The sequence below is a fragment of the Neovison vison genome, chromosome 4 (assembly GCF_020171115.1).
Source record: "Neovison vison isolate M4711 chromosome 4, ASM_NN_V1, whole genome shotgun sequence".
In the NCBI taxonomy this organism is placed as follows: Eukaryota; Metazoa; Chordata; class Mammalia; order Carnivora; family Mustelidae; genus Neogale; species Neogale vison.
In genome coordinates this window covers 133106477-133124734 of record NC_058094.1, presented here as the reverse complement: position 1 = coordinate 133124734, position 18258 = coordinate 133106477, and the positions used below count along the sequence as shown (strand labels likewise).

At 47.5% G+C, this 18258-nt stretch overlaps 1 protein-coding gene across 3 annotated transcripts in view; it reads right to left on the bottom strand.

The window, feature by feature from the left end:
- Positions 1-18258, bottom strand: part of COBL (cordon-bleu WH2 repeat protein) — a 260358-nt gene that overhangs the window by 134890 nt on the left and 107210 nt on the right. For all 3 annotated transcript variants that reach the window (XM_044245688.1, XM_044245687.1, XM_044245686.1), the window contains exons 3-6: positions 14475-14685; positions 12376-12604; positions 4717-4814; positions 1295-1369 (exon numbers count right to left, since the gene is read on the bottom strand). In XM_044245688.1, coding sequence (XP_044101623.1) covers positions 1295-1369; positions 4717-4814; positions 12376-12604; positions 14475-14685 — 613 coding nt within the window. The remainder of the gene's footprint in view (positions 1-1294; positions 1370-4716; positions 4815-12375; positions 12605-14474; positions 14686-18258) is intronic.

Genomic DNA, 18258 nt, shown 5'->3' with positions numbered 1-18258 from the left:
ATAACACAGTCTGAATTACAGAGGCATTAGAAGCTATTTTAAAACTACCCAGGCTTATCCATCACCCTGGTCTTTCAGAGTTTTCCTAGCTAGTTATTAGTTGCTTATTTTTCCAACTAAACCTTATAACTCTTTTTTTTTAGCTCTACAACAAAACCCAATCAACATAATAATGTTGAATCTTCACATTTAAGAATATGGCATGTTTTCCATGTGTACAATTCTACTTTTGTGTGTCTTTGTGGTATTTTATAATTTTCCTTAAAAATGCTTTGGATATTTCCTATGAGGTTTTTATCTGAGCTCTACCTATTTATCTATGTCATGAATGTATTTCCCTGTGTTGCACTGAGAGAAAAGAATCACACAAATAAGCCATGCCCACCACAAAATTTATGCTGCCATTCTTCGCTGTTGGAAAAGTTATAATACCTAGTGCACTGAAATAAGCAAATAGGTGTGAGTAGCCAAGCCCTCTAATGTAATTAAATAAATTCCCACTCAAACACAAATGTAGCTTATGGAGTACATGGAATATTAAAAGACATTTTCCAATAGGTTGTGGCCAAAATCGAGACTACAATTGCAGATTGACTCATCAATGGACATTTCAAACTGTTCTCAGTTGTTTAAATCTGTTTTATAGCAAAGCAAATGTCATTGCTGATGTGGTCACGGCAGGTGAAGACTTCCTTAAGATTATACAACTCAAGGGGCGCCTGGGTGGCTCAGTCAGTCAAGCATCTGCCTCTTGATTTTGGCTCAGGTCATGATCTCAGGGTCATGAGATCAAGTCTCATGCTGGGGACTGCACTGGATATGGAGCCTGCTAAAGATCTCTCTCCCTCTCCCTCCACCCCTTCCCTGCTGCTCACAGGCCCACTCTCTCTATCAAGAAAAAGAAAAAAAAAAAAAGAAATCATTTTGAAGTGGAGTTGCAGAGTTTAGGAACTGGTAGATTTTAGGATAGGAAAGAGGGCCATGTGGTCCCGAACCCATCAGCTGCTCCTGAATATATGGAAGAAATTCTAGAGGGCATAAACTCAGTTAATCTAACCAAGGATCCTCCTGATCATGTTGACAGTACAGAGAAGTAGGAACTAAAACACCACACAGCTTCCAACTGTAGCATGGGCAGGTAAACAAGAAGCCATATACAACGTCATGCCTCTGGACTGAACGTACAAAACCCAAACAACTTAACTAATCTACAGTCCCATTTTCTAGAAGGTCCTGTGAAGTGGGTGAAAAGCCCACCCGGTTGGCAAGAAGCACCTTCGGGTTTAGTACTCACGTTTGAGCCCCTTCCCAAAGCAGACTGTGAGGTGTCCTCATCACTGTCCACCCCGGACCGCCCGATCTGCTCGGCCTGGAACACAGACACGCAGCACGTCATCTCTAGGTCAGTGTATGCCCAGGCAAAAAAGTCATCCTTGGCGATTGTGACAGCATAAAACCAGTGGGGTCTTCAAGGCAGCAGGCTCTGACCTGAGTGGTTTGTAATCCATGGCCACGACCCTCAGCACAGAAACCCCAAAGCCCGGTACCAAAGTACTCACTGATTCCAAAACCAGTTTTGAAATTCACGACTCAAGGGAGGGGTGCTCCTTTTGCTTCTTCCCAAGAGCATATATTTAGCTTAGAAAATATGTAATATGAAAACAGTAGTTTCATGAGTGTGAACTGATGGGATTTGCTCACAAAACCAATGAATTAACTAGTTTGGGGGGGATTTTTGAGCTTTAAATTCGGTTTACCACTGCACTGTTTATACAGAAATAATTCACCAAATAATTATATATATATAGAAATAATTCACCAAATGTCCCCCTATCTGTCCATAAAAGATAAACAGTAATGACATCTCCCTTGATTCTTCGAGAGGACATTTTGTGTGACAGCATGCCAGCCACCAGCTATAGCATTTGACCCCAGAATGCTAGACCCATTGTTAGGCTGGGTCTAGAGTGATTCTTAGGTACTTTTTCAGAACCTCTGTGTTGGGGAATAAATAAGTCAAAACTGTACAAAATTATCACATTCTGAAAATAATAAAATAGTGAACTTCTAAAACACAAAGATATGGGCCCTCATCTACTTCAGCCAAAATGATATCCCTCAAATATATCCTCTGTTGAGATTTTACACACACACGCACACACACACACACACATACACACACATTTTTTTTGTTTTGTTTTGTTTTAAGAAGATATTGTAAAGACCTCCTTAGTTTTAAACGCCTTGATAATTTTCTATCCTTAGTGTTCTGTCCTCTTGAGACACTTGTGGACTATTTGGCATCATACGATTTTAGAAAACATGTAAATAATGATTACCTCCAAACCCTCTTAGTGTTAGGGCAAAAGAGTGGAATTCCGGACCTTTCAAACATGTACAGTGTGAACGAGTGAGGAAAGCCAGGGCTCTAGAAAGATAGGCTGGTTGGAACTCAGTCACTGGACCGAGGGTCAGCTCAGAGGTACGCGGCCTTCTTTCCTGCACCCGTGAAATGCGGTGAGTAGTACGTCTCTCACCAGGCTTCTAGATTAAATGAAGTTGCATTTAGCGTATCTCAAACCATGAAGAAAAGAGAAACAAGGAAGAAGTTGATGCCCCAAACAACAAATAATCCAGCAAGGATACAACCGCGTAAGAGAGTTTTAGAGTGACATAAAGTAAGAAAGGAAGAGAGGAGGTATATTAGAAAGGAAAAATAATCCTGGCCTGCCGAGTGGGAGCCAAGATGGCAAGACAGGAGTCCCTGCACCTGTGGCATTGTCTCAGGGTCCTCCTGGGTGGTGTCCCCTGACAAACCCTCAGAAGCTGGACTGTCTCTTATCTCCCACACCTTAGGGATTCTTATTTTGCTTAAAACAAAAGCATTTCTCATTTTTTTTTTCTGACTTTCTGGCAGTTTAAGCTCTCAAAAAGAGGAAGACACAAGAGGACTCTTGAGATCTCAGTGCGAGGAAATGGTAGGTTTACTGTGAACCGGCATCATCAGGATGAAGGAGGACAGTGGGGAAGTATTCCTGGCAAACTTAACCTCCCAAATTCCAGGAACCAAGAAACCCAACATTGATAGAATAAAGAGAAATTCAGATAGAAAAATCTGAATCTGTAATTTCAAAGTAAACCTCACCAGGGATAAGAGAAAGGAGGGGAGGGATAGGGAAGTGAGGATGGGGAAAAAAGGGGACGGGAACAGGAAGGGAGAAGAGAGAAAGTTGGGGGGAGAGGAGCTGGGAGGGAATGCAAGATGAGGAGAAGGAAAGTGCAAAGGATCCACAGAGAAACATGCTGAGCACAGATTTTCAAAGGACATGTAGAAACATAATAACCAAGAACAACAAAAAAGAGACTCACAAACCAACATCAAAAGTTCAGGACAGGCTAAGAGAAAATGAGCCACACTGTGGCACTGTGTGTGGGGAACTATCAAGGGGTAGTTCAAGCTCCTGAGCCACACGGGGACCTTGGCTTTCACCCCTAGGGCGCTGGCCCTGGGTGGGAGGACCAGTGTTGCCGTCTGACCCATCCGGACCTCAGCCCGGACCCTGAGCACAGTGTTTCTTTGCATTCACTGCTCCTATCAGCAGAGGGGTGTGAACCCTCCCACCCCTCAGCCTCGGGGAGGTGGGGAAAGGAGATGCGCAGCCTGGTGCGCAAGCAGGGGGCCTCTCAGCCAGCGCCAGGCTGCCCTCCCACCCGGCTTTCACCTGTACCCAGGTGGACGCTTCCATACCGAGCTGCCGGTATCAGAGCCCAGCATCTGCTGGACCGGTTTCGTCTTTTTTAGTCCCACTCATTAGTAAGGAGAAACTACCAGATACTTGCAAAGTAAAGATGCCCTTTAGACAGATACAATAGGTGCAAGGAGCAGCCTCTTCTCTTGCTTGTGAGAAGGCATTTACGGTTTTGGGGATTTCAGCAGCTGACTGCAAAAATCTCCAGTCTCGGTCTCTGCACCGTGACCCTGCTCTACAACACAGCATCCAAAGTACGATTTTACGATCTACTGCATGAAACCAACAGGAGCAATAAAACTAACTTATCACACAACATATTCCAAACCATCCTGGAAGGCCAAAGGCCACCGGAAATTTACCAGCAAAGGACGGTTCAACGACGGATGCCCTTCTCCATGAAGAGGCCCCAGAGCAGCGCTGAGAGGCCCTGCACGTTAAACAGGTTCTAAAGGTATTTCATTTGTAAGCATATGGACTGTTTCTTTCTTTCTTACTTTCTTTTTAATCAACATAGCAGCAGCTCGCGCTCACTCACTCATTCATCAGTCCACAGGGTGTCTCCTGAGCCGCAGCTTCACACCAGGTACTGCGCATGCGCTGGCCACTGAGCCCCAGTTTCACACCTGAGCTGCCGGGAAGCTGCAGCTTCACATCCAGCACCGCGCATGTGCAGGAAGCGAGCCGCAGAGTTACACCAGACACTGCGCATGTGCCGGCCCAGCGGCACTCAGAGCTTCGTACCCTACAGACCAGAACAGCACTGACCCCCAGCCCCCGGCTTTAGGGATCAAGGGTGGAAACAGATCAGCCGCTTCAGTGCCTGTGGATAAGCTCCCTTTCACCCAGAGAAATGAACAGTTCTAACAGTATTTAGAAAGATTCCAAGCAAGATAGGGTGAATACAGACATCCCAAGCAACTATTTTTCCGAAACGCAGAATCCTACGTGTATTTTAGTCCATTACCTTACTACTGCTTCTTTTATTAACCTTGAAAAATCCCAGAATCTTTTTCTTCTCTTTATCTGTCTCATCATGGCCAAGCGAGGATTTTCTAAAAGTTTCTGGGGGAGAAGAAAAAAAAAAAAAAAGACTGTTATTGTCGGCGCATGAAACGAGATTAAACAGAATCTCAACAAAAACCCTCCACAATTAAACTTCCAGATTTTCCAAGACGGTAAAACGGCAACCATGCCTGTCAAAGCATTCCGAGCCTCCTCAAAGCCTCCGATCCCCTCTGGGAACTCGCTGAAGGTTCTTACAATCTTCAGTGAGTTGGGTGGCGTTTTTCTCGGGGTGGGATTGAATCCTGAATGTGAATGAAAAAACTCAAGAAATCAAAAAGTTCTAGGGTAGGACCGTCCGGTAGAAAAAATAAAATAAACCACACGTGGAATTGTACATTCTCCAGCAGGTGCAATTTTAGTGATGTATTCTGTGTAAACCAACATAACCAAAACATTATCATTCCATCACACAATCCGTAGAAAAATGATGAGATGTTTTAAATTCATTTTGGTATGGCGTCTTCGACATGGTAGTGCGCAGGTCACACGGCACAACTGGGTTTGGACTGGCCACACTCCAGGTGCCCACGAGCCACATGAGTTTCGTGACTCTCGGGCCAACAGCACAGCCCCAAGGACCAGGAGGTCTGTGTAAAGCACCTGCTTTAAGAATTTTGAGTCTGGGGACGCCTGGGTGGCTCAGTTGGTTGGACGACTGCCTTCGGCTCAGGGCGTGATCCTGGAGTCCCGGGATCGAGTCCCACATCGGGCTCCCAGCTCCATGGGGAGTCTGCTTCGCTCTCTGACCTTCTCCTTGCTCATGCTCTCTCTCACTGTCTCTCTCTCTCAAATAAATAAATAAAATCTTTTTTTAAAAAAAAAAAGAATTTTGAGTCTGATACAAATGGCTATCAGACACATGAAAAAATGTTCATCATCACTAGCCATCAGGGAGATAAAATCAAAACCACATTGAGATATCACCTTACACCAGTTAGAATGGCCAACATTAGCAAGACAGGAAACAACATGTGTTGGAGAGGATGTGGAGAAAGGGGAGCCCTCTTACACTGTTGGTGGGGATGCAAGTTGGTGCAGCCACTTTGGAGAACAGTGTGGAGATTCCTCAAGAAATTAAAAATAGAGCTTCCCTACCCTGCAACTGCACTACTGGGTATTTACCCCAAAGATACAGAAGTAGTGAAAAGAAGGGCCATCAGTACCCCAATGTTTATAGCAGCAATGGCCACAGTCGCCGAACTGTGGAAAGAACCAAGATGCCCTTCAGCGGATGAATGGATAAGGAAGATGTGGTCCATATACACTATGGAGTATGATGCCTCCATCAGAAAGGATGAATACCCAACTTTTGTATCAACAAGAACAGGACTGGAAGAGATTATGCTGAGTGAAATAAGTCAAGCAGAGAGAGTCAATTATCATATGGTTTCACTTATTTGTGGAGCTAAACCAATAGCGTGGAGGCCAAGGGGAGATGGAGAGGAGAACGAAGTTGAAGGAAATTGGAAGGGGAGGTGAACCATGAGAGACTATGGACTCTGAAAAAGAATCTGAGGGCTTTGAAGGGGCGGGGGGGGTGGGAGGTTGGGGTACCAGGTGGTGGGTATTATGGAGGGCACGGATTGCATGGAGCACTGGGTGTGGTGCAAAAACAATGAATACTGTTTTGCTGAAAAGAAATAAAAAATACATATACCATAAGAGAAAAAAAAACAATTGTGAGTCTGAGGTGAAAACACTAACTAAAATAAATCAGCAGCTTTCTGTTGAAGAGCCCCACTCATGTCCAGACTATGGAACGGCAGCAGTGGTTAACCCAGGTGGTGTCAAAATAATCCCAAGAATCACAGGAATCCAGGATTCACGCTTCTAGATTTGCGTTCTTCGACCTCAACCAGAATGTTGTCCTTCTTGATCACATTCTCTAGGGCCCGCTTTTCTTTCTTCTGTTGTTTTGTTATTCTTGAGCTCCAAGTCTTCTCTCCTCTCTCTTCCTTATCAGAAGTTTCGAGCTGCAATGGGCCCTTCAGTGTTTGGGACACTGAAGCCCAAACTCCTCAGGCAGCTGACAACATCGCCGGGGGTGCAGAGGGGCCCGCCACATCTGTATCACTGAGAACCTGGGCCCACTCCAGATCTCTGACTCTAAGGGGGGCCCAGCGCCCTGCGTTCACCAGTCTCCCCCCGGTCAACACCACCCCGCGTGTGAACGCAGCCTAGGGGCTCCCTTGAGAACTGGCAGAGCTGAAGTTAGGGGCTGACTTGTGCAGACTGCTTTGCCACTCCAAGCCTGTTTCCTCCTGTGCCGGGGGTTAACTAGCCTGGGACCCGGGGTGCCCAGCCATCTCTGGCTGCCATAATTCACTGGCTTGCTGACACTCCAAAGGCCACTCCAGGCCTTTGTCATGAACTCATGCAGTGCTTCTCTTCCAAGGCACACAGAGGCAAGAGGGGAGACATTTGGGTGTTCCTAAGGGATAAAAAAATGAATTTCCCCAGTCTACTGCCAACCGCTGGAGAGTCAACTTGTCAATGCACAGGTGGAGAAGTCTGGACTGGGATTGTACACGTCTGCTGTCCAAACAGCAAACCAAACAAGGCATACATGTCAGGTAACTTCCTTATCTGCCAGCCTAGAATTTCATACTCCAGTTAGAGAACACACACGGAAGTCAGTATGTTAGTAACAAATGCATGAACACGCATCTACCCAACACAGTAAAACCCAAACACCTCTATTCCTTAAATCACTGTGCAAGTGGCAAAGGCTCAGATCTTAGACAGCCAAGGCTCTTGGTTACGTGCAGGTGGCCCCACCTGGGCCACTGGGGCCTTCCACAGCACACAGCATCCAAACCAGTGAGCAGGGCAGTTCCAATCATGAGGCACGTGTGCACACACATCCACGTATGCACACAGATCTCACAGCTGATCCTACTGAAACCCTCCACACGAGGCACAGAGCTGTGAAAAGTAATAGAAACTATGCCACAGAGTCAAACTATGTGTAGGGAAACAACAGCAAGTGCTAATATATGTATTCATAGCTGATCCTGTTTCTAGAATTGAGTGACAAGTGGGACGGATAGAGTAAAACACGTGACATCATAGCGTCCAGTGGGTGAATGAGAGAGAGATGTGTTATTGGCACCTAGGCAATGACACTGACCACAGAAACGATGGACTAATCAGAAAACTGTCACAGAACTGAACCTCTCTTCTTCTCTCCCTAAACAGGGACAGAGGCTGGTCACTAGCCCATGGGACTGGGTGCTCAGGGACAGCCCTGGTGCTGGAGCCTCCCTGTGGTGGCCCGACAGTGTTCTCTCATGTGGCTGCAGGTGTTTCTCTCTGGAGGAAGCAGGGGCCAGAGGCAAATGGTCTGAGGGGCAGGGGCGAGAGACTGGAGGTTGTGTACTGACAGGGGCCTTCTGTGAGGCCTCCGGGACCCCTCAGACACAGAGAAGGGCTGATGTGCGGGTAGAGCAAGACCACTTGATGGTCCCTGGTGTTTCCATCAGACAAAGGGGCGGCAGGTGCAGGCCACACGTCAGGCTGGTAACTCTTCACGGATACACAGCCAGGCTGGAGGACACACACCCAGCCGGGAACCTGGGCCTCCAGACACACAATCTGAGCGCAACAACTATTTCCTTCTGTTTACTCCCATGTGCTACAAGTTAAATAGCAACCAAAGTGTATGGAATGACATGCTCCATCTCTAAAAGGGACCTACTCTTGGAAGTATGGACATGATCTGGAGAACAATAAGGATGAACTGAACAGTGCAGGGGGAGGCGAGGTGTGTAGGGTCCTGAATACCAGCGAGTCCAAACCCCTCACCTTTGCAGAGGAGAAAACGGAAGGTCAGAGCCATTGAGTGGCCAGAGCATGCTCACAAGCAAGTCAAGGCCAGAGGAGATCCAGGCTGGCACGGGCATCCTTCACATAGGGAAACCTCCGAGTTCCAGTCCCCAACATGGGCCGCAGACCACAGGCGTCTCGACTGGCAGTCTCTGCTGCTGTCTGCCCATGGCCCCAAGTCACACCAGTCCATACCAAAGAAGGCTTAACGTACATGACTTCCCTGCTCAAAACAACTACCACTCATGGTGCTTCTTAAAGGGAATCATTCTGTTTGCAACATTCATCTAGACGGTGCGATGGGGTCCGTAACAGTCGAGAGCTCTGGCCAGACGCAACACGCGCGGACTGTGGTTGCAGACCAGTGCCCACTTTTGTGCCATTCATCTCTTTTATGTAAGAGAAAAATACTGATTGGGATTTTAATGAGCTTTCTGGAGGCGGTGTGTGTGTGTACACGTGCAGTCCAAGAAGGTCAGAGGAATCCCACTATATAATATGTGTGACTATATAGATCTATGCACATGTGTGCATGTATAAGTAAATGTGTGTATATTTGTGTTTGCCTGTAAAGTGTATGATAAGTAAGTGTCAGAGTAAAGGCAAAAGCTGGGCTGACCATACGTATACTTGTCTATGGCTGAAAAGATTGCATTTCACAGTCTAGACTGCCCCAAAGTCTGCAGCAGACAGAATGGACACCAAGGACAGGTGAGCACAGGTGAGCACAGGTAGAAGGGAAAACTGTGTGTCTGGGGCATGCGCCACATCCACTGCACCCTAAAATTCCATGTTCCAAAGGGACCCATTTTCTACCCCAGCCGCCTTCATCTACACCGCAAATTCTCACACGAGGGACATTCTCTCAGGCAACCAGGAGTCAAAAAAACAAACCAAAGCCTCATGTCCACTGACAAGATGCCCCTAGAAGGTTGCACGGCACAGCGCACTCCTTCAGACCCTGCACGCAAGCGTCACTTCCATGCATCATCCTTGCCCAGAGCCATGCAAAGCCCAGGCAGGCCGGAACGGGCTCACTGTACCTTGACAGCTCAGGGAAGGCTCCGACTGAGTTTTGGTCAGAAGAACTGGAAGAAGCAGGCAATGAGAGAGTGAGCGCAAGCTTCCGAGGGCAGCAGCACGTGACCACGGCTGTGGTCCCTCAGTGTGCCTCGCAAGGGGGTTGTCTGGGCCCCCGCAGGAGAGGCCAAGGGCCCTGGCCCTGGATCTCCCTGGAGCCTGCATATGCCAGGCTGCTAAGCTCTCCTGTGGAAGCAGATGGCAGCAAAGCCTTCTTCTGTTCCAAGCTGCCACCACCAGGACTTCCGGAGGAGGCGGGACCCTGCCTGGTAACACATCTTCCCCGGCCATGGCCCTTGTCCCTTGGAACAGCTGCTGGCTGCAGAGGGGCTGTAATCCAATAGGGGCCACAACAACAGGGCTCCCTATAGGCATCTTCCGGAATGTTCTCCTTTCTTCTCAAATACTTGATTGCCGGTAGGGATAAAGGCATTTGGCAGTGATGAGAATCAAAGGCTTCATGGCTGGCATGGCGTGTGGCCCAGTTTAGTCCAGAGGAAAGGGCTGCTGGCCACTGGGCTGGAGCCAGTCACCTACCATGCTGGCTGCTGTGCCTTTCTTTTCCAGGGAGAGTACTTGGGTCCTCAGAGGGCACCCAAGGCAGTGACAGGCACTCAGGGCTCAGGGGTCAGGTGCATCCAAATCTGATAGCCAGGCTGGCTGCACCTGTGTGTCCTTCCCTGTGTGGGGTAGAAAGACGGAGCCCCAGCCCGACAGAGGTCCCCTCCCTGAACACCTCCGCTTTGTGCTGTGGACCACCGTGAGCTTCCTGGGATCCATGCTGCTTGGGGCACCAGATTTTATAGGACTTTTCCCAGGGAATAGGTTTCAGGTTTTCGATTTCTCGAAATCTACATTTCGAGATATACCTGAGAATTGACCTGTGATAGATAGTTGTTCGTACGGCTTTTTTCTTTCACAGACTTGTATGGGATAGTTTTTCCCTCCCTCCCTCCCTTCCTTCCCCTTTCTTTTCTTTTTTCCCTTCCCTCCTTCCTTCCTTTTCCTTTTCTTTTCTTCCGTTCTCTTTCTTCCCTCTTTCTTCTCCTTCCTTCCTTCCTTCCTTCCTCCCTCCCTCCCTCTTGCTAAATGAAGTCTGTGTTTCTAAAGAGGCACAGAAACCACATTTATAGAGGGCTGAGAACCAGGCAGACATACTAGCTATATCCAGGCCCGTATAGCAGATGCTGGGAATAAACTTGTCTGAGTTTTAAAAAGATGCCACATAAGGCACAAGATGCATTGCTCTCAACTGTCAGAGCACTTTTTTTGAAATGAGACAGGGGGTCCAGAACCTCTAGAGGATTGGGGGAAGGAGAGGAGGCTCGACGATGATCACTGATTTTTGCAACAAAATTGGTAATAAGTGGGGCGCCTGGATGGTTCAGCTGGTTAAGGATCTACATTACATGCTCAGCGGGGAGCCTGCTTCTCCCTCTCCCTCTGCTGTTTTTCCCTGCTCATGCACATGCCCTCTCTCTCTCTGCAGTAAATAAATAAAATCTTAAAAAAAAACTGGTAATAAAAGATTTTCTTGGAAGAATTTGAAACAAACTATAGAAAAACATGAAAAAATGGAATATATTTCAACAACCCAACCTAGTCTGTATTTGTGGAATAAATAAAAGACCACAGATATCAAATGAACCTAGTCTGTATTTGTGGAATAAATAAATGACCACAGATATCAAATGAAAACAAGGCACATTTAGGAAGTTCACTTTAATAATGCTTAGGTCAAGGAATATCCATTTATTTTTTTGTCTGCTCATTCATTTATTTAGTTCTGTTTGACAGCTGTTTCCAAACAGTCCGCCCTTTGGGTCAATCAGGGATCTCTGCTCACACACACACCAGTCTCTGTGCCAACACCTGGCCTCTCAAGTGGCCACTCGCCCCAGTGGCTCTGGGCCCTCGGGTCAAGTACCAAGTTCACATGAGAAGTCAGTAGTCTCTGGCATCAGTGGTGAGGGCAAAACAGCATCGTGAGCTGTGTTCAGGGACTGATCTCCTGATCTCTATTTCAGGCAGTTTTAGAAAAAGAGCTAAATGTGTTTTGTCACTATCGTGTGTGTGTGTGTGTGTGTGTTTAAATAAGTATTTTATTTATTTATTTGAGAGAGAGAGAGACAGCGAGAGAAAGCGAGAGCATGAGCAGGGGGAGAAGCAGAAGGACAAGCAGACTCCCTGCTGAGCAGGGAGCCTGACCCGGGACTCGATCCCAGGACCCTGAGATTGTGACCTGAGCCACAGGTACATGCTTAACCAGCCGAAACACACACGTACTCCTTTGCTACTGGTTTTGATGACGAGCAATGTCTGAGACTTGGGGGCAGTTCCTGGCAACTGAGTAAGAAATCCAAGAGAAGATGGTTCATGTGCTACAGCTGCTTCTTCACTTACCTCGCCAAGCTCACAGGAGACAGTGATGTTCAGAACATGGTCAGGATGGGGGGGGGGAGGGAGAGGCATAATTACAATTATAACCAAATTTATTTTCTGTCCACTTCAACTGTGCTTTGGACAACACGGGGGTTGCCTGAAAATTCAGGTACCCGTCTCTGCTGGGCACCTCGAGAGCTCACGGGCAGTGATGTCTGCTTCCCGCCTGTGCTCTTATGGGGCAGGAGTCAAAGATGCACGGTGGTCTCACCTCGTTTGTTGTCCCACGCGTAGAGCTCCTTTATCCCCAGCTCGCTGAGGGACTTGGAAAGTTCCAGCTCCTCCCCGGCAATGTTGTCCCTGAGAAGAACCACGTGTTCTGGGCTGACTTCACACTTCGCACAGATGACGGGCAGAATGTTCTGGAGCGGCACTTCGGGGCTCACACGCACAACAGCCTTTTGGGTTCGCAGGTAATTCACTACCAGGCGCACAGATTTCTGGAGGGACACCCCGGACAAAAGAATGCTGTAAGTGTGTGCTCCCACACGGCCTCACCCTCTGCCCGTGGGCTTGAAATGACCACGGCAAAGTTTTGTGCAGCCCGAGCCCCTTTGTGCAAAACTCAGTGGGTCGTGGGGGAACTGCCATACTGAAAAGTGCAAGATGAACATCCAGCATAATACGCTTCCTCAGAATCTCTCACCGAGGAGCTAACAGCTAAAAACACAGGGGAACGGACATCGTGAGGGGTCTGGGCTTGTCATCGAACACATACGCCGCCTTTCCAGGATCCCAAACAGACCCGAACACAAGGTGCTCACATAGATTCTGTGAAGGAAGATAGTTTCAAAGTGTCATGAACGATTCAATCTAAAGAAAAACCCTAAAAAACCCAAGATATCAAAGTTTTAGTTAAGCAACCAAAAGACTCACAAAAATATATTAATATCTATGTAAATATATATAGTGTTTATATGTCTGCATATACACATATATATGTATATTACACACACATATATTTAAGCTAGAAAAAAATAACAGACAACATATGCATATAATAGCCATATAATGATGGGCACCATAATCAGAAAAAAAAATCACTTTGACTAAACCTGATGCCAACTGTCTACTGATAAACTGGCCCATCAAAAAAAAATTAGTATGCCAAAGTTACAGGCATTTTCCTGGCCTTACTGACACAGCATCGTCTGAGAATGTCGGAGAGGGGCCACAGCAAGTGTGGGCTGAACAGAATCTGACTGAGTGGATCCACACCCCTTTCCAGAGTAGAGATGCCACCAGTTAAAATTTATTAAGCCCCCAAATGTAAAAATTGAAAGAAGATGAACTGTTGGCCAAACTGCCATTTTTAGAAGCAGAAAAATCTAGTAAATATTCCCAAGAATCTAAAAGCTTTTATTTTATCTTTTAAAAAATATTTTATTTATTTATTTGACAGAGAGAGACACAGCAAGAGAGGGAACACAAGCAGGGGGAGTGGGAGAGGGAAAGCAGGCTTCCCACCAAGGAAGGAGCCTGATGTGGGGCTCGATCCCAGGACGATGGGATCACGACCTGAGCTGATGGCAGATGCTTAATGACTGAGACACCCAGGTGCCCCAAGAATCTAAAAGCTTTTAACTGGAGCTCGAAGATCACAGCAAAGGCTTATGAAAAAGTACTGTCAGGAGCTGGAGTTCATTTTAATCAAAAGTCAAAAGCCTGAGTTACATCTGTGTCTAAGACATGCTCCAAGTGCAATGAGGAAACATTTCCGACGTCAGTTTCTCAAAAGGGACAACTCCTGTTACTTCTCTCTCTAGGAAGAAGTTCAGATCTTCCCCATTCCCCATGGCTTCCTCAGACAGGAAGACCTCCAGAATGGAAGGAGAATGGCTGTAACTAGTTCAACAAGGTAGTGGCTGGTTACCTGTGGTTATTTAAAGTTGAATTAATTAATGTTAGATACAATTAAAGGCTCAGTTTCTCAATCACACTAGCTGCACTGTACCTGCTTAATAGCCTCATGCAGCCAGGGGTGACCCCTTTGGAAAGTTCAGAATGTAAACCATCTCCTTCTGTGTAGAAGGTTCCAAAAGCTACTTCTGCTCTAGACTGATTCCTCTTCCATAATATCCAAAGGAGCAAAGATACAACCATGAATATTACTGAAGTCAGCTAATTTCCATCTTCTGAAAGAAGCTCGGTTTAGAGTCTAATTTTGGCTAGCAGGGAAGTAGACATTTTAACAGCTGTATGCACATGTTACTCAGATAAGAGGGGTTCCACCAGCCCCCCTCCTCAGCTCCTTGGCCACAGGTGTCTCATATGCCCCCAGATATAAAGGGCCCCCCTCTTCCTACTGACCTCAGGTGCCTTGGGTGGGGCAGGCTTCACCTTCTCTTCGGGAACTTTCTCTTTGAGAAATACAGTGTGCACATTCAGGGTCCCAACTAAAGTATTTGGCTTAAAACTCAAAGGCTGTTGGGTTTCCGAAGACCGGATCTCGAGGGCGTGGTGGGACGGGTTCAGGTGGTTCTGGAGGCAGAGCTCAACCAGTAGGTCCATCATCGCGTGGCTGGAAAAGGGAAACAGATCACATTAATTAGGAATGTTTTTGCCCTCCCCCTTCAGTCAAGCTGAGTAAGGGTCAAGCCCACGCACCAGTAGGTGAACGAGCAAACTGGTCATGCATGTGACAGGCAACCAGAGCTCTTGGATCCCTGGTGCAGGACTGGGCAGCGTTTCCTAACATCTCCAACACTAGTCAACAAAATGCCTGAAGAGCAACCATCAGAGCTGGGACAAGAGCTGTCTGTAGTTATGTTCATGGCCATGTTGACTGGAGTCCTAGAAGGTTAATCAGCACACGTGATACTACTACTAAAGACTACATTTTTAATGATTCAGCAATATAATGGCTCTTAAAAAGTGAGAGAGAGACAGAGAGAGCAGGGGAGAGGGATGGGGGAGAGGGAGTCCCAAGGAGACTCCATGTTAAGCACAGAGGCCAACTTGGGGCTTGATCTCACGACCCTGAGATCATGACCTGAGCTAAAACCAAGAGGCGGTGGCTCAGCCAACTAAGCCACCCAGGTGTTCCCAAACTGAAAATTTTAAGTTGAAGACGATAGCTAAAAAAACGTATGCCTTTTTAAAGACAAAAACCCCCAAACAAAAAAAACAAAACCCAAGGAAAATGACCTTGTTTGGGCGTCAAAACTTGTCCTCATGCTCCCCCTCACAGGGAATTGCTTACCAAGGGAGGAGCGTAACAATTCAGATCACTCCAAAGAATTCCTTTTGCCTCTTTTATATCTCCCTGGCAGAAGGTTTTTATATTTAAAGCTGATCTCTCTTTCCCTAAATTTCCCAAGCAGTGGAGCCTACACCTCTCACAAAAGCACAGGTCTTTCCTGTGATCTATGTCTTAAACAGGAACTGAATTTCAGGTCATAATTATGCTTTCCAGGTGCCTGGGGATGCAGGTGTGCAGATCACGGACTGGCAGTTCTTCTGTGAACACACAAGTGACAACTGTCCTGCTGCAGCCTGGGCACCTGTCACTCACCCTGAGGGCTGTGGGCTGCTGGAGGCAGTGGCTCCAGACAGGAGCAGCACAGTCAGAGCCCCAAGCCAGAGAGAGTCCCCAAAGTACCCTACTTCTCATTCAACTGCTACAATTCAAAATTAATCTCAGATTGATACAAAACAACTCAGTACTTCTGCGGGGTCTGGGGACTCTGATGGGGCGTTTGTGGGGCCTAGGCAGTGCACACGCTCTCAAGGGCTCCAGCACACATGGCCACACTGCCTACTAACACTGGGAAGACTGTATACTTTGATTCCTTCAACTTGGGGTCGGGGGCAGAAATCATCTTTATCCCAACCACAAGCTTAATGCAATGCAACAAACAAGCTCTAAGATGTGAGGACATTCCTCTGAGGAGCCTCAGTAGAGAAAACAGACTTCTAACGATGCTAAGATGACTTCTACTATTGGTTACTGCTCGGTGTGTATCCATGAAGCCACTCATGTGCCTCCCTTCTGCGCCACCTAGTCTGAGAGGCGAGGTCTCCGGGAAAAGGCAGAGTGGGCTTGGGACCCTGGTGCCTCTAGAGGCTCACTGCTTTCCCGTCTCTGCCTCCACCCACATTCGGCTGCTGCCTCCACCCACAGTCGGCTTGCATGGGGTAAACACACCCAAATAAAGTATCAAATGGGTATTTGAGTTAATCTTAGACAGGAAACCACAAAGAACACAAAAGCTACTCATGTTACTTTCTGTTCATTTAATACACTAATTGGTAACATGTTTGAAACATCAAATTAGAGGCTTGGAAAGAGAGAGGCCAGCTCCAGGGGAGGACGCATGTTCCTCCATCACGGAGAACAATCCTGGCTCGCCATCATGGAAGCCAGTAGTTATTGAATGTGCCAGCATACTGAGGTACCCATTTTCTGGCCCAAATAATGGGGTACCCAAATCTCTGTGTGTCCGGTGGATTTCCCCCCAACTCGCCTGATCCTTTCTGGCTTTCTCTACTTCATTTAATGCATGATGAGTTTCTTCCAGTGACAGTCTCAGCAGTTGGAAGTGGAAGTAGTTTCTGAACAGAATGTTTGGGGTGGGGAGGGGGGAGGGGAGGCACAAGGCAAAGTTCCCAAGCAGAAGATTCTATGTGCTGTGGGACTATCTCCTCAAATTTACTATTAAAGAAAAAAAAAAAAACAATAACAAAATAAAAACCCATAAGAGCATGACCATAAAACCCAACACCAGATGCCTGGCCCAGCCATGATATGTGCTTAAAATGTATGAAGAACTCAGAGGCCATTACCCATTCAACTTAGACAAGCAAATCGGACATCATCCTTTCCCAGTGGCAGGAACCCAAGCCAGGACAGAGGGGTTCTCACAGGGAAGTACGGAAGTTTGGGGCTGAGAGGAGCTCAGGTTTTGGCAGCTGTCTTGCTCCCCTTCAGGCCACCTGCATCCGGGCCTCCCAAAGGAGCGCAGCGTCCTGACGGGACCGAACTCCGCCTGCACTTGAGAAGCTGGATACCCACCGGTCCAAACACCAGGACCTGGGTCCAAAAGCATGAGCTCCTCTTGCAACACTTCCTGCAGGGTCGGCCACTTTGTGTGACCCTGCCCCAGGCTCATTTAAAACACCACCAGATTTACTACTTTTCCACTATAGGCTTTTAAGGATCACGCCCATGGAAAATGAGGTGGGAGGCGGGGCTGGCCTTATAGCTCCGAAAAGAGGGTGGGAGGTGGGCTGGCCCACCCCAGTTAATCTGCTTTCTTGGCTGGCATTTAAAATGCTGTATTCCCAGGAGTACGCCAGTTCTTCCAAAGCTTCTTTGATGCCCCTGGAAAAATTGACCCACAAAGAGAGAAGAAAGGCAAAGCACAATGGTAGTGTCCCAAAATGGAGAGAGGTGCCACCTGCATGGATGGCAGACGGCGGCAGCGTCTCTAACTGGGTGTCAACGTGCACCCTCCACAGGGTCTCAGTGGTCCCTATGCCCCCGGGCCACAGGAAAGAACTTTCCAGAGACTGGAAGACATTGCCTGCTACGCACCCACACTCTCATCCCCTCCTAAGCCTGACCACTCCTCCCCTCGCACCTGCCTGCTGATGCAGCAGCACGGGCCTCGGATCTGCAGGTCGGCACACACCAGCTCTGCTGCGGTTCGCATGGTGGCAGGGTGGTTCAGAGAAGGCCCCTGAGGGGAGCTTCCTGGGACAGAGTCCAAGCACCACCACCCCCCGCTTCTCAGACCTGCCTCCCGTGCCTCAGTTTCCTTACTGGTGAGGGTATACAGACAGTGTCCACCTGCTAGAGACTTAAATCAATGAACACTTGAAAGGCAGCGAGCATAGTGCTAGGCACGTGGTAAGTGTGATGTGTTTGCGAAATATGTGAGTTCATTTGTTCCAATCTTTTCCGCATGGGGAGTCAGCGTGGTGAGATGTTTTACCTGGCTACGAGCAGAGCATCCCCTGTCTGTACGTGGCTAAACTAACCCCCTCCAGCAAATACCGACATAGCCCACATGCTCAAAATAACATCCTTGAGACACTATACCATCAAATTCCCCCAATCTTACAATAAAAGAAAACAATGCAACTAGACACC